Below are 16350 nucleotides of genomic sequence, written 5' to 3' on the forward strand. Positions count from 1 at the left end.
CTGCCATTTCTGCCACTGCCACACACACACACACACACACACACACACACACACACACACACACCCTGCTCCTCCTCCTGTATTCTCCCAACTATGCACCCTGTTATTCAAGTCAAAGACGTGGGCATCATTCTTGATTCATCCTTCACCCACCCAACCCCTTCACATAGAATCAGTCACCAATCCACTTCTTCCCAATTCCACTGCCACTTCCCTAGCTCAGGCTACCACCCTTATGCTTAGTAGTTAAGTGTTTGGGCTCTGGCTTCAGGCTGACTTGCTCTACCATGTATTAATGGGGTGGAATTGGAAAGTCATTCATCATCAGAATCCTTAAATCTCTTGACCTACAAAATGAAGATATAATAACAACACCCACCTCAGAGTTAGGGAATTTAAGTGAAATGATTACATGTAAAAGCCCCTGAAACTGCACCTGGAACCTATGAAGTATTCAATAAGTCTCAACTATCATAATCATCCTCCTTTTGGGTGCCCAGCACAATTCCTCCAGGTTAGGTGACCCTTCTCTCCTAGCACCTCTAACACTCTTTGGTAATTATTTTTGTCTGTCTCCCAACCCAGTTGTAAGCTCCCTAATGGCAAGAGCTGAGTTTTTTTCCCCATATATGATATGAATGAATGATTAACAAAACCATGATAATAAATGATTATATATGAATATTAAGAGCTATGTAAAATAAATGAGTATACATGATTATTGATATACTATTATTATACACTGAATGTGGTATTTATTTAGAGATCGTCAATGAGAAAAAGGAACATATTAACAGATACAGGCTCAAGTCGGCAAGGAATCAATAATGAAAAGTATCGGTTGCCATAATATTTTGATGTGTAACATAACAAATTTTATTTTTAAGTAACTCACAAGTTTTCTCTTAGAAAGTAACACACATGGGCATTTCTTGATCTTAAAAAGTTTCACTTTTGCTACTCAGCAATTTATTTTCCATGGTTTTGCAAGGCAGAGATATTTGTTCCTCAAAACAAAGAAGCCACCCAACAGTTCCAGAACTGTGACTCAAGTCTTTTCAGAGGAAGCCCTTGAAAAAACATCTCTACTCGCCTACACTGACATCTAAGACTGACCATTTATGAGAAAGACAAAGAGCCATGCCTCAGAATACTGAACCCCCTCCTTCACAGGGAGGAAGAGGAGACTCAAATGTTTCCCTTTGGAGTAGAATTTTTTTAAAAATTAAAAAGCAGTTATGTGGTACCTTTCTACTGGGTCTACTAGTTACAGAAAAGTTACCCTATTTCTTAAGCTGTGAAAACAAACTGTTCTCAGTTTTTTGAGGTGAACAGAAGAGAAAAACAATTGTGATTTTATTTCAAAAGTTTAAATGGTGGTGTTCTGACTCAAATCTCTCAACCTCCTGAGAGAAGTTCAAGGTGGGCAGAGAGCTCCCACTCTGCTCCTCTCCAGGTGAGGGGGCAGGAGGATACCTGGGCTCCGTAGACGCGCTGCATCGCCTGGAGCAGCTGGTTGGTGTAATCCGTGAGAGTGCCAGCATCTTCTTCAAATACACTCAGTAAAGAGCGAGTCTGCAAGAAAAGAGGTCAATTTTATTTCTAAGTGGAAAAGTTACAATGGAGGTAAAACAAACACACGCACACAGAGATATGGGGAGGGAAGATGTCTGTTGTCTGGCTTTACTTTTTTATTGCTAATACTAATATAAGCTGATTCCTAGAGCTTTAATTCAGAACTCCTTTTCTAATCCTTTAGATTACATTGCGAGGGCAAACTGAATACAGTTTGAGTATCGGGGCCAGGGAAAGAAAGCCAATTTTTAAAGGGTTAAGAAGACTCAAGGGCTATTACCTGTCTCGACTTTAGCCTCTACCTAAGTACCAGTAAAGTCCATCCAATAAAATAAGTGTTAAAAAGGGCAGTCTCTCCCTTCAAGCCCATAAACTGAACTCAATGGCTGGCCTGTGTGTATACCTGGGGTGTGGTCACCCAGCACTTCATCATCACAGCAGTTAACCATCTGTCCGGTTTTCTGCAATCTTGGACGTCTTGCAGGGGTGTGTCATTCTTTCCACTTAAGATACTACAGTCAGGCTCCATGTCTTTCGTCATATTCTATTCAACCAATTTTCAAACTCATGACCAGGAAATTTCATGTACCATGGGCCCACCAGTGGAAGCTCTGGGCACAAAACTCAAATAGCAACTTAAGAATGCTAGCTCAGTTCCTTTGGGAAGACTACTCAGTGCTTCGAGAGCAGCTGAGCAATGTCTTAGATGAAAGGTATTTCCTACCATTTTCATGCGTAGTGCCTGATACGCTGAGCACTAAAGAAATATTTATATATTGGATGGTGTCTAAAGAAGTATCAAGGGACCACATAAGAGACCATATCTATTCAAGGGACTTTTGTTAATGTCTCCAGCACAGTGGGAATTTAAAATACTACATTAGTGATAATGGGATCTATATTTCAGAAAATAACCCATTAGGCATAGAATGGAGAGTAAGCTATAGAAATGTCTTTAATGAGATGATACCAAAGGCACCTTACAAAGAACAATCCATTAAGGTTCGTTATTTTCCTGCAAATGAATTTCAATTCCTTCTTTCTTTTTCTAACCTATCTCAGGTAAGAGAATAATAACTGACCCAAAAGCACCCCCAATAAACTGGAAGAGGAACCCCGACGTTTGAATCATTCTACCTTTGATATTGTTGACAAACTCTGGTGGACTTCACAGTAGTACATGCTTATCCTGGTTTTGCCCGAGGTCTTTAAGGCTAAAAATACCTGCTCTCAGACCAATGTACTCTCTTCAGTACCAATTCTTATCAACAGAAGGATCAGAACAAACAAAACAAAAATCATGGATGTGACCCACTGGATCTCATAATCCATTAATGGATGTCAGTGAGTAGGTGAAAAACATCGGTTTAGAATTCTTTATTACATCTCTTTAAAATATACTATTTGAAAAAAAAAAGATTGTTAAAAGACGTTTTGAGAACCTACAGTGATTGGTCTATCACTCTACATTCATTCATGTATATACTTCCGCCTTCATCCAATATTTGATGAAACACTGTGTTGGGATCTGAGATTCAAAGGTGATCAGACCAACTCTGTTCTCCAGGAGCTTACAGTCTACTGGGGCCTCTCAAAGGATATGGGATCCCCTTGGGACCGTGTCAATCCTGGGTCCAAATTCAGGCTCTAACACTAATTTGCAGGGAACACTAGAGGTAATGAATTACATAAAGTGCCTACCAGTGCCTAATACACAGTGATAGCAGATGATACTGATTATGAAGAAGATAATGAACTTTGCTTATAACATGTTGGACACTAAGGGTTTCACATGTATGATTTCATTTCAACACTAAAGCAACACTATTATCTACATAGCTATCTATAAATGTCATCTAATAGGAGAGAATCTTTTGGTATTCGTGGTGCCAATGCTGGAGGAGTCCTTCAATGTTTATGATGATTCTGGTTCCGTTCTTTTCCATAACATTATATCTAAGAGAATGAAAAAGAGTGATACAACTGGATTGAGGATATTTAATTTTTTAAATACTACGATGTCCATTTAGTTGAGTCCTATTTATTGTTTTTAATACTCTTAGAAATAAAATATATAGAATGGAAAATGAGCCACAGAATGAAAAGAGAGGGCTTGTATAAATGTCCTCCATAAAGAGAGTAGAAAGAAAACTAAAATTACCATTTACTCTGTACTTCCTATGTGTCCGACACTGTTCTGAGCACTAAATATTACTTCATTTAATCCTTCCGACAACTTTATGAGGTAGACACCACAGTCACATTAATCCCATTTTAGAGATGATGAAACTGAGGCTCATCAAGGTTAAGAAACTTGCTCAACCTCCCACAGCTGGGAAGCAGCAGGGTTGGGATGTAAACCCAGGTCTGGCTGGTACCAATGGCCATGCTTTCTCCACCACAAGAGGCTGCATCCACCACCTAGCAAAGGTGGGTCTCAACAGTGGGCATGCTCTTTGGCCCACAGCCTACCGTCCTGTCTGGAGGCAGGATGCAGACTGCTTGGAGCTGACTTCTCTTGGGTCATCCTACTGTCATGCTCTCACCTGTGATAACTGCCAAAACTACATCACAAGTTTTTTTTTCTTTATATTCTGAACATGTTTACCATGACATCCATTAGAACTGACAAAAACACTCCCGTCTTCCTTTTCTAACTTAACTAGGCCATGATCATCCTTGAAAAAAAAGATACCCTGCTATCTCAGACACTGTTTTAATATCCACATTTATCAGCTCCGCATCTGCTTAAACTTATATTTGGAAGAACAGGAATGTTCTGAGACCTAAAGAAGGAATAAGACCAAGGACCAGGCAAAGGTATACCAGTTGCTCGAAAGTTTCCCAAAAATTCCGAAAGACATTGGTGCATATCACTTATAAAGACAGTAACAGCAATCATTTATGGAGTTACTATAATATGCAGGCATGAAGATACTTTACATATGTTATTTATTCTTCATAAGAATTAAGCAACTATTTTTATTCTAATTTTACACATGTTGAAACACAAACTCAGAGAGGTTGAGTAACCTGCAGAATCAAGATTTAAATTCCATCCTTTTTCTACTACCCTACACTCTCAAGAGTATGCATGGACAGAACAACGAAACCAAACACCTTAGCCTTAGCTCCACATTACCCTCTATCTTAGAATAAAGAAACTGGGTGTCATCTAATAAACTAGTCCTAGACATTTTTCACTCCTAAGAATAGCATCTAGTTATATAATGGCACAATTTTAACAGCTGTGATTGTAAAATATACACACGCACACACACGTGTATATTTTATATATATTTAAATATATTTTAAATGTTTTAATATTTATCATATATAAGTATAAATATTATACATATATATATTTTTTAAGGTAAAAACAATTAAAACTCTTATTCCCACAGTGTGGGAGAGGGAGAGAAATGTCTCAGTAGAACCAAGCCTACTGAAAGGAAAATGTATCATAAACAAAGAGTACAGCAGGACAAAAGCCCTCCACAATGAAGACAAAACCACCAGGTAATGTTTTGAGGCATCCTGCTTGAGTTAAAAAAGGCCTGGTTTCCCAGCTGGACCTCCCACTGAATAATCTCAGAACCTAATCTTTAAATTCTCTGTGCTTCAGCTGTGCCAACTGCAAAGGAAATAAACAAATATCGTAACAAAACAGCAAGCAACAGTGCTACACTTTATCTCAAAAGCACACTACTTACAGGAAAGGGAATAAGCCCCTGGAGAGGTGCGAGCTGCAGCAGCTCAAAGCAGCATTTGTGTTCCTATCACAGCAGCATTCACACAGTACTGCAACTGCTGCTTTCCTTATCTGTCTCCCAGAACAGACTGTGAACTAGCGGAGGGAAGGCACTCTTATCTTATTTGTCATTATGTTCCCAGCAGCTAGCAGCACCTAGCGAGGAACAGAGGCTCGCAAACAGCAGTGGAGACAAGTACCTTAATCCTTAAAATGTTTCGTCTTTCATACACCAGAGGTAACCAGAAATAAAACACGTATGCACAAAGACTAGTCTTATAATACACTGTGCAGCACTGTGAACTGAAAAGGGCATGAATAGATGTGCATAAGGTCAGTCAACTGCTATTCAGCTCTTCTTGGGTCACTGAGCTCAACTATAAAAGCTTTTGTGTTCATTTAATGAATCCTTTGCAGCCAGGTTACTGGAGCAACCCTCATAAATACCCTACATAAAACAAGAGGAAACAAACAATAGATGGTTTCTTAAGATCACTTCCTTTTAGTGAAACACTTTAGGTCACTGATGACAGAAAAGCCAGGTGCTAGGTAGCTGGGCTAACTTGAACAACATAGGCAGACTGCCTGGGTTCCAATCCCGGCTCTGCCACTTGATAATGTATAATCTTGGGAGCAAGTTATTTAACTTCTCAGCTCCTTGGTAATTTTAATAGAGGACCTACTTCAAAAGACTGTTGAAAGGATTAGATAAGATAACATATGTAAAGCACTGAGAACAGTGCCTGGCACATAAAAATGCATGTATGGCACAGGTGTTTGCTACTGGTTTTATTCTTTACAGATAAAACTAAGGAGCTGGATTAGATTCCTTCCAGTTACAAGTCTATGAATCTCCTTGGCAGTAAAGCTGCATTAGGCACATACCCCATACAAGAGTGCTAAATATGCTCTGATGGTTATCAAAGACCTTCCTGGTAGTTTGCTTCCATTCAAACCTCACCAAGAACCCTCACAGGGTGACACCCACGTCTCAAAAGCAATGACAAATTCCCTACGTAAAGAGGAACATTAAACAGAAATGACAATGCCTCTTAACCTCTTCTTCCTCATACAAGCTCAGTTATAAATCATGCAGATATGACAGAATTGTAAGCCCCTTAAATATTATCCGCTCCGTGACTCTCATTCTGCAGATGAGAAAACCCAGCCAGTCACAGGATGGGGATGAGTGACTTGCCCAAATCAAATGATAAGTTAGTGTTAGAGCCACAATTAGGACCCAAGTGTCCTGACTCGTTTGCCAGTCCGCTGTCTCCTACCTCACAGCTGAGCACATCCTGTGAACAACTCAGAACCAGTGTCTATTCATTGATGTGAGAGCCAAAAATTCCGAATGTAACTCCTCGGTGAGGGCAACATGGAGAATCAGTTAGTGCCACTTCTCTAACCTGGCTCAGCCGTCACCATGTTCAGTTAGGAAAGCAATATATCTTTGCATCTCAGTTTCTCCAACTACAAAGCAAGTGGAAATCCCTGTTCAAAGTGATATCTCATTAGAAACTCCACAATACTATGTTCAGATCCCACGCAACAGGTGTGAGGATGGACAAAATGACTTCTACCCAGGGCTTTGATCCCATTAAAATGCCAGAAGCTTAGAGACTTCAGAGAGGCCTTTGAGAAGTCAATCAGACCAGCGGATAACAATTAAAGAAAAAAAAAAAATCACAGCTTGCTTACACTTTCTTACTTGCCTATGTAAAGAAGATCACAAAGAAATGGGCACAAGGCAACTAAGCACACAGTCCTTTTGACTACTAATTCTGAACTGGAGAGATGCAGAGTGGGTGTTGGTAAGTCCATCAAGGGATCATCCTGGGGAGGCACAATTCACTAAGAAGAAAATGGAAAGGAAGCACAAAGGGAAGAGAAACGGTGAAAGGAAAACAGGTTACTCTTACTCTAATTTTTCAAGAGTTGAGATACTAGGGAATAAAGAGAGGTATTTAAATAACCCAAGGATGCAGAGCCTCTAGGGCAGATATGAAGCTGGGGAAATGTTAATGAAGGAGAACAAAGGTTCCCTGGGGAAAGGTGCACTGACTTATGAACTAATGTCATTCTGCACTCGTTTACTACATTTACACACCAGCTTTCATCTGCAGAGCTCAAAGGACTTGATTCTCATCTCGGGTGCGCTCGCTAATGAAGTTCCCCTGTGCGGCAAATAGGGCAGGTATTGTAATTTCCTCTTCACGAATGGGAAAACAGGGCCAAGGGGAGGTCTGGCACCGCTGGGGAAGAGGTCTAGGCTCTCTGCATCCCACTCTGGTCCTAAATCCACCAGGTCCCATCATATCAGTAGTAGTAATGATAATAAGTAAGACTGACTTCTTATTCTGTACCAGGCATTGCCCACGAACAACTTGACAGGCATTTCCTTATTTAATTCTAACAACTCTAGGAGGCAGGTACAATTATTCTTCCTATCTTAAGACAAAGCTGAGGCAAAAAAAGATGATTTGCCCGGGGCACTTGGTGGAGCCCAAGCGTAGGCCGAGCAGCCTCGGTTTCAGCTGAGTTTGGAAAGGGGTCGGGACACAAAGACTCCGGCCGCGGGGAGCTTTCCCGGCGTCTCCAGCTCTGCCTGAGGGATGCCGGCTCCCGGAGCATCCCGGACTCAAGACATAGGGCCGGGCCCGCCCCCTCTTCGCCCCCGAGGGGCCCGGCGTACTCCCAGCCTCCACCCCGGGGCTGGAAGGGCCTCCTCGGCCTCAAGCCCTCGGGCGAGGGGGACCCGGGCGGCGGGAGGTACCTGGGGGCTGTCCTGCAACGCCTCCTCTAGCAGGAGCTTGTCCACGGCGGGCATGGTGCCGCGCGGCGGGGCCGAGGGCCGGACGGAAGCACGGAGGGCAGGTGACGCGGCGGCCGAGGGTGCTCGAGGCTCAGGCGACGAGGCGGACGACGCTCTGTGCCCAGGGCGGCCCCGCGTGCGCCCACGCCTGGCCAGTGAGTGACCGCCGCCACCCGCCCGCCGGCCCTCCTCTCGGCCCAGCCCTCAGCGGAGCCGCATCAACAGGAAGTGTGGCGAGCGCCTGACCCTGCCACCGGAAGTGTGGCGGCCCCGCTTTCCCGCCCGCGCCCACCTCTCGCGGGAAACCGCAGACCCCACGGGTCAGCCGGGCGCCCAGCGAACGCGAAGGGTGTTAGGCTCAGCAGTTAAGGGGCCGAATCTTATGCCGGTCAATGCATCTAAAGCCCAGGAGGGGGAACTCAAGAGCGGAAAGATAAGGTTTTATCTACGTGTGGCTCTCCAGATTTTTTGAGTCAAGGAGATAGGAGCTTACAGTTTTGCTGATGTGAAAATCTGTGAAATGCTGTGTGAAAATCCCGCGCTTCCCGCACCACTTTTTCTACGTAAATCTCAGTGCCCTCGTAACAGCTCTGAGAGTAGAGAGATCAACTAGTTCTAGGGGAAAAAAGGGGGTAACTGAAACATCTGTGATATTTAGAAGTAACTTTTTGGGAAACCACAGCTATTTAATTTGGCCAATATTATTAGGGCTCGTCCTCGTGATTGCTGTGTTTTGTCATTTTGGAAAGTTTCATAATCAAGTTTTTAGAAATGGAAGGGATAGATGATCTAGTTCAGTGTTGTCGTTTAGAGATTTAAAAATAATAATAATCAGGGACCCAAAGAATGAAGTGATTTGGTCAGAGTCAGTTAACGAAAGAAAGCTAAAGAAAGAAGAGAAGGAGGGAAGGGGGAGTACTTGACATCTTTTAATACCAAAGGCAAGGGTTTCAGAATCTCCTTCTTTAGGAATCTGTAAGATTTGTGTAATACACCAACAACAAACAAAAACGGTCAGAATATGGTAAAATAATACAAATTCTGTGTTTTATAGAAACACCTAGGTATATTAAGGCACAATCTGAATTGCCAACACCTCTGAAAGTCTGATCACATGCTGCCTGATCACTTGAAAACTCCAAGGCCATTCATTATTCCCTGTCCGGCTCTAGATCAGCACTAACCTTTCCTGAGCCATCGTGTAGCTCCATGGGGAAATCATCCAGCATCCTTTCCCCACCATATTCCTTCTTCTTCTTGGGTAGAATCATGCTCACACCGTGTTTCATCCTTTTCCTGTGTTTTCTATCAAGTACCATTCAGTTAATTTCACCTCATATACTCTTCCAACTCTTTTCTCACTGAAATCCTCTTGCACAAGGTCAGACTCAAGCAATTCCTGCTCCCTTCCTGGCCCCAAAGATCACTGAACAGGCAACGCCTTGATTGTCATCCAACATGACTTACCCAGTAGTGCTTTTTCTTTCTACGTGTGGGTCTTACTTCCTCTATAAATACTAAGCTTCTCTGTGTCACCTTCCTTCTATTCTGAATACTGAGACACATAATAACAGATACAAGTTTGCTGTTTATGATATGCTCATTTCTTCCAACTCTTTTCCAATTACTTAAGAGAAATTTCCCTCGACCTTCCATCTTGCTTTGTTCCTACCCTTCCATCCAACTGGAAACACAACAGTTGTTAATTGCCTACCAAGCAAACAATAATGATCATGCTGATGATAAGAATAGTGTAAGACTGTGCCTAGGGAGAGAAATGCATGCATTTTTATTTGAAAATAGATGTAAAAAGGAGACAGTACCCTCCAGAACACTTGAAAGTTCTCAGAAGTCCCCTTCAGAATTACCACATTTTTCATGCACCACCTCTTCTCCTAATTAAAGTTACTTTTCCTCAATCACCAGTATTCCAAATTGTTTAAACCGAATTCTGACACAATGCCATTACTTTTCTACATTTTATTGCTATATTATGGGCTAAACAGCCTTAGTGGGATTTCTTGGCACTTAAGTACCATTTATAAAATCGTTTCCGTTGAATAATGCATCCCAAATTCAAACCAACTAAGTTACAAAACCAATTTTGGGAATACAACACATTTGCAAACTGTCAATTTAATTAATTTCATTCATTAATTCATCCAATTATTCATTCATTTAATAAATATAGACTGCTCGATGTTAAGCACTGTATCTCTCACTCATTTTACTGTCTTTATTATGACCCTCATTTAAATTCTGAAGCCAAATATTCTCCTCTTCAACAGATAATCTGTGCAAAACTATGTAAGAGGAATTTTCATGTAAACATTAGAAAGTTTTTTAAATGTTTCATTAAAAATATTGGTCCCTGGGGCTTCCCTGGTGGCGCAGTGGTTGAGAGTCTGCCTGCCAATGCAGGGGACACGGGTTCGGGTCCTGTACTGGGAAGATCCCACATGCCGCGGAGCTACTAGGCCCGTGAGCCACAATTACTGAGCCTGCGCGTCTGGAGCCTGTGCTCCGCAACAGGAGAGGCCGCGATAGTGAGGGGCCCGCGAACCGCGATGAAGAGTGGCCCCCGCTTGCCGCAACTAGAGAAAGCCCTCGCACAGAAACGAAGACCCAACACAGCCATAAATTAAAAAAAAATAAAAAAATAAAAAAATATTGGTCCCTATTAAACTATTGTGAGGGTGGATTTCAAACATCCACCCAGCTATATCTGAAACCCCTGGACAGCTGTGAGGTTGGTGACAAGAAAGTACACAAATGAACAATTTAGAGTTGCCATGTCCTCTGGGGAGAGAAAGGATGAACTCTATGGAGCTATACTCTTTTTACCCATTGAAGACCAATGGGGAAAAGTACACTGGCTGTTTCCACAGGTACCTATCCATGTGTCCTGTATTAATCAGGATTTTTTCAGTTGTGACTGACAGAAACCTAACTCCAGTTTGCTTAAAGAAAACATAAAAGTCTGGGAGAAACTGAGGGGTGAGAAGACTGTATTTCTTAGATTATTTGTACACTGATGAGGATAATCCAATAGAGTAGGGAGGAAAATTGAAGATACAGAAGGGTGAAGGGACAACTGCAGGATGAAAGTCCTTGAGCAGACAAAAAGGAGTGGGATCCAAGTCACACACGATGGAAGCAGGGACAGTGCATTCAGGCTGATACATGAGACAGTAGGTTGGTGGATGAAATGGAGGAGGATGAAGGAGTTCTTTTCTGATTGTTCTTTTCTGAAGAGTAGCCCTCGCTGGCCGCAACTAGAGAAAGCCTGTGCGCAGCAGCAAAGACCCAATGCAGCCAAAAATAAAATAAATAAAATAAATTTATTTTTAAAAAAGTCTACAAATAATAAACGCTGGAGAGGGTGTGGAGAAAAGGGAACCCTCCTACACTGTTGGTGGGAATGTAAATTGGTGCAGCCAGTATGGAAAACACTATGGAGGTTCCTCAAAAAGCTAAAAATATTTACCACATGATCCAGTAATCCCACGCCTGGGATCGGAATTATATATAATGGAATATTACTCAGCTGTAAAAAAGAATGAAATAATGTCATTTGCAGCAACGTGGATGGACCTAGAGATTATCATACTAAGTGAAGTAAGTCAGACAAAGACAATTATTATGATATAACTTATATGTGGAATCTAAAAAAAATGATACAAATCAACTTATTCACAAAACAGAAACAGACTGACAGACATAGGAAACAAACTTATGGTTACCAAAGGGGAAAGGGGAGGGGACGGATAAATTAGAAGTTTGGGATTAACAGATACACACCACTGTATATAAAATAAAAAACAAGGACCTACTATATAGCACAGGGAACTATATTCAATATCTTGTAATAACGTATAATGGAGAAGAATCTGAATGTATGTATGTATCCTGAATCAATTTGCTGTACACCCGAAACTAACATAATATTGTAAATCAACTATACTTCAATTTTTAAAAAAAGAAGACAAGTACGTGACAATGAACTGAGAAGCAAGCTTGAGAAAAGCTCCCAGAGAGATGTTCTCAAGTTCTGAAGCCATGGGCTCAGTTTATCATCACCTCCTTGATGAGAGATAAGACTTGACTTTCCATTTGAACTCATAAAACAAGACAGTTTAGGAAAAACAGTCTTGGTCATAAGGCCGCTGGCTTTAGACTTCTGCGAAGTTAGCAACTAGGCCCTCTGTTACCAGTAAATTATAAAGTGGGAATAGTCAGAGCCTGGGAAATGCTCCAGAGAAATCACTGTCTGGTCCTCATAGCTTTGGTCATTAAGCAAGAAAACTGGAAGTTCAGTAGCATGAATATACCTAAACTTGAAGCCCCGTGTTTATAGAAAAGAATGCTAAGAATAATGAACAGATTAGGAAGAAAGTGTGGCATCATATGAAGATCACTGACTTTGGAGTTAGACCTGCATCCGAGCCCTGGCATCTCAGTATGCTAGCTGTGAGTCTTCGGGCAAGTTATCCAAACTTTCTGAGCCTCAGTTCACTTCTCTATGATATGGGAATGATAATGTCAACACAGCCTGTTTCCATGGGTGCCTGGCCACCTGTCCTGTTTTAATTAGGACTCTTTCAGTCACAAATGGCAGAACCTAACTCCAATGAGCTTAAGGAAAATATAAATGGCTGGGAGAGGGTGGAGGGGAGTGAGGGAAGGTTGGATTTCTGAGATTGTGTAACCAGGAAGGGCAGATGTGAAGCTGGGAACAGTCAGAAGGAGGAACTCAAAGCCCTCAGGGCTCGCTCCTGACTGGTCATCCTCTCCATGTTGGCTTCCGTCTCTCAGCCCTGAGTCTCAGGGTCTCTAGACCATATCTGCTGGCAGTTGCACGTTCACCTCTGGCACCAAAGAGGAAAGGGATGTCTCCCAGCTTTAGTTTGAAATATCCTAGTTAAGGACTCTGATGATCCTGCCTTAAGACCACTACCTACCCACTCCTTGGACCACTACCTACCCACTCCTTGGACCGCTAGCTGTGACTGTGTGTGTGCATGTGCACACGCTTCCTCATGCCATGACGGGCTCAGCCCAGGTCAGGACTGCACCCTCAAGGCCAGAGGAGGTGGGGTCAGTTACCAGAAGAAGGCAGAGGGAGAAGTACTGCATAGATCCAGGCATGAAGAGTCTACCCCCTCTCCCAGACCACCCTTCCCCTTCAACCCATCCCTCCTCCCTCACCATCCCATACTCTCTCTTTCTTCTTTTCCACATCTCAGTGAATGACTTCACCCAGTGGCTGAAGCCAGAAGTCTGGAGTCCTCTCCCCCATGGAATGACTTATCCAGCCCTAGAACTCTGCCCATGAACTCCTCACACTTCTACGCCTTTCTCCCCATCCCCCTGCCCTGCCCTAGCACAGACCGTACCATCCTTTGCCAGTGTGACCATGATAACGGATCTTCTTTCTCCTTGTTGTGCCTCCCTCTATATTAACTTCCACCCTCTGCTGAGAGTTATTTTTCTAAAGTAATAGTCTTGTCATGTTTCTTCCCTGCTCAGGATTTTTTTAATGGCTCTCCACCAAGGCCAGCTACATACTTTGTGGAGCCTGGTGCAAAATGTTCAGAAAGCAAGGGAAAAGTGCCATTAAATTTACTAAAATATAAAGTCTCCTCCCTTTTTTGGCAGTCTGTCTCTCAACATGTCATGATATTTTTATTTATCACTTAATGTCCTAAGGAAAGAAAAATTCGAATGATAAATGATTAGCGTGAACTTTACTGTTCATCTTTATATTGTTCAATGCCCATTTTAAATGCAAACATGAGTGTTTAACTCATATGAGGAATCACTGAAATGATACAATTTGTTTTTTATAGCCCATTGTACAAAACTAGCCGAACTGTTTTCTCTCACTTCTTAAAATGCACATAGTCTATCAACACTCAGTGGGTGCTGATGCCTTCCATAATATGCTTACCTTGTACTAGCTTTGAGTCACTAAACTCCCACATGTAGTAGGCCCACTGGAATTCTGTGCTCATGGAGCTTCACAAACACTACATGTGAATGAAGCAGCAAGGTAATGCAGATGTGCACCTTGCATATACCTCCTCTGCTTGTGGGTATGCTCCATTGTCTTATTGGCCTTCACTTACAAAACACAAGTGCAGAGATAAAATTATTTCCATCAGCAGGTGAATGGGTAAAGAAGATGTGGCATATACATATACAATGGAATACTACTCAGCCATAAAAAAGAATGAAATTTTGCCATTTGTAACAACATGGATAGATTTAGACGGTATTATGCTAAGTGAAACAAGTCAGACAGAGAAAGACAAATACCATATATATCACTTATATGTGGAATCTAAAAAATACAACAAACTAGTGAATATAACAAAAAAAAGAAACAGACTCACAGATACAGAGAACAACTTAGTGGTTACCAATGGGGAGAGGGAAGGGAGGAGGAGCAACATAGAGGTAGCGAATTAAGAGGTACAAACTACTATGTATAAGGTAAGCTACAAGGATACATTGTACAACACAGGGAATACAACCAATATTTTATAATAACTATAAATGGAGTATAACCTTTAAAAATTGTGAATCACTATATTGTACACCTGTGACTTACATAATATTGTACATCAACTGTACTTCAATTTTAAAAATAAAATAAAGTAAGAAAAATAAAATTATTGAGAATTTCAAGACAGCCGACAGCAGAGCATTAAACCAATGGGTGAGTTCAAGCTGCTTTAAATGAAATACCAGACCCTTTAAAATAAATCAGGCTGAAGCCTCCTTTCTTTCCTTTCTCCATTCACTCTCCCACTTATTTGCCCCACAGAATTTTTTCTCCTCCAAGGATGAACTTGTAATTTTCTCTCACACCAACCTCATTGCCTGAAATGTCTGAGATTCTCCATGCATCTTAAGTCTCAGTTCAAAGGCTGCCTCCTCTGTGAAGACTGCCTTGACTCTCCCAGGAAGATTAAGACCTCATCTACTTTTGCCTGCACTCTGATATAGCCTGTGGTCATTATATATTGCATCGCCATTGCCTGTGGGTCCACGTCAACAAGACTGTAAGCTCTTTGAGGGCAGGAACTGTCTCTTTTCTTTTTTGAATTCACAGCGTCCAGCAGAGTGTCTGGCAAATGATAGGAGCTCACTCAGTAAAATATTTGTAAATTGAATGAAAGAATGAGACGATGCCTGGCATGCAGTAGGTATTCATTAATTAATTGATTCTTTCAAAAGTAGTTACTGGATGCCACTATATAATGGACTCTGTGCCATGTCTGTCCCTCCTTCAACAAATAGTGAGTGAGTGTCTATTGCACGTCAGGGCCTATGATAGAAGCTGGGAACACACTGGTGAACAAGATAGGCAGGCCCCCTTCCTTCTAAGACCTTATATTCCAGTTAGCTCTCGAGAAATGTGATTTCACTTCCTCCCTCTTCCTCTGCACCTCCCAAGAGGTAACCAAATCAGTCCTACATATTTTAAGACTTTCTCTGCTTCCACCTTCTGCTGGGGATTCTCTTTCTCTGCTTTGCTCTCAGGTACCGAGAGATGGATGCTTGATCTTGCCAGAGCTGTGTTGTTTTGTTCTGTTTTGTTTTTTCCAACCACTGCAGAGATCAACATGGAATGAACATGAAACCAGCTCTTTGGCCCCTGCACCAGCTCAGGCCTTCTCACTAAATTACTCCAAGAGGTAATTCCCCTTAGGCTCAAGGAAATCACTCAGTGCAGACCAATGTTTTCAATCTCTTCCCCTCCCCTAATTGTTTCTCTTACAAATTAGAGGTTTATTTCCTTGTAACACATATCATGTCTGGTAATCAAAACTGTGTGTGTCTCGTCTTGGAGTGCAGTTGGCTCCAGAGCTCAGCTCGGGCTAAGGAACGAGAGAACAGAACTGTTTGGATGCTTGAGTTCTGGGTGACATAGGCCAATTTTCCATCCTCCCTTCACTTCTCTGTGACCTTCTGCCCTCGTGTAATTTCGAAGTGTTCTTTAGGAGAGAGGAATGTCACGAAGTCTCTGTATTAAAGAACGCTTACTCATACAGAGCTGATTTTCCCCATGTTCTCCTAGCTGAGATGAAATATTTCACACTTAATCATGGCTAAAAAACAAATATTTCAGGAAGTCTGACCAGTCTCACTTTCAGGAGCTATTTATGACTTAGAGAATTGTAGAACTGTTTAAGTGATGAAG

At 41.9% G+C, this 16350-nt stretch overlaps 1 protein-coding gene across 7 annotated transcripts in view; it reads right to left on the reverse strand.

The window, feature by feature from the left end:
• Positions 1-8381, reverse strand: part of APPL2 (adaptor protein, phosphotyrosine interacting with PH domain and leucine zipper 2) — a 50790-nt gene extending 42409 nt beyond the window's left edge. For 3 of the 7 annotated variants that reach the window (XM_082349895.1, XM_082349893.1, XM_082349892.1), the window contains exons 1-3: positions 8103-8381; positions 1979-2119; positions 1477-1575 (exon numbers count right to left, since the gene is read on the reverse strand). In XM_082349895.1, coding sequence (XP_082206021.1) covers positions 1477-1575; positions 1979-2119; positions 8103-8156 — 294 coding nt within the window. In that variant the 5' untranslated portion in view covers positions 8157-8381. Of the gene's footprint in view, positions 1-1476; positions 1576-1978; positions 2120-7041; positions 7181-8102 lie in introns of all 7 variants that reach the window. The other 4 variants (XM_082349897.1, XM_082349894.1, XM_082349898.1 and 1 more) reach the window with 3 other exon arrangements.
• Between the last annotated feature and the right edge of the window lie 7969 nt (positions 8382-16350).

Source organism: Balaenoptera borealis (assembly GCF_965194805.1).
Source record: "Balaenoptera borealis genome assembly, chromosome: 13".
Taxonomy (NCBI): Eukaryota; Metazoa; Chordata; class Mammalia; order Artiodactyla; family Balaenopteridae; genus Balaenoptera; species Balaenoptera borealis.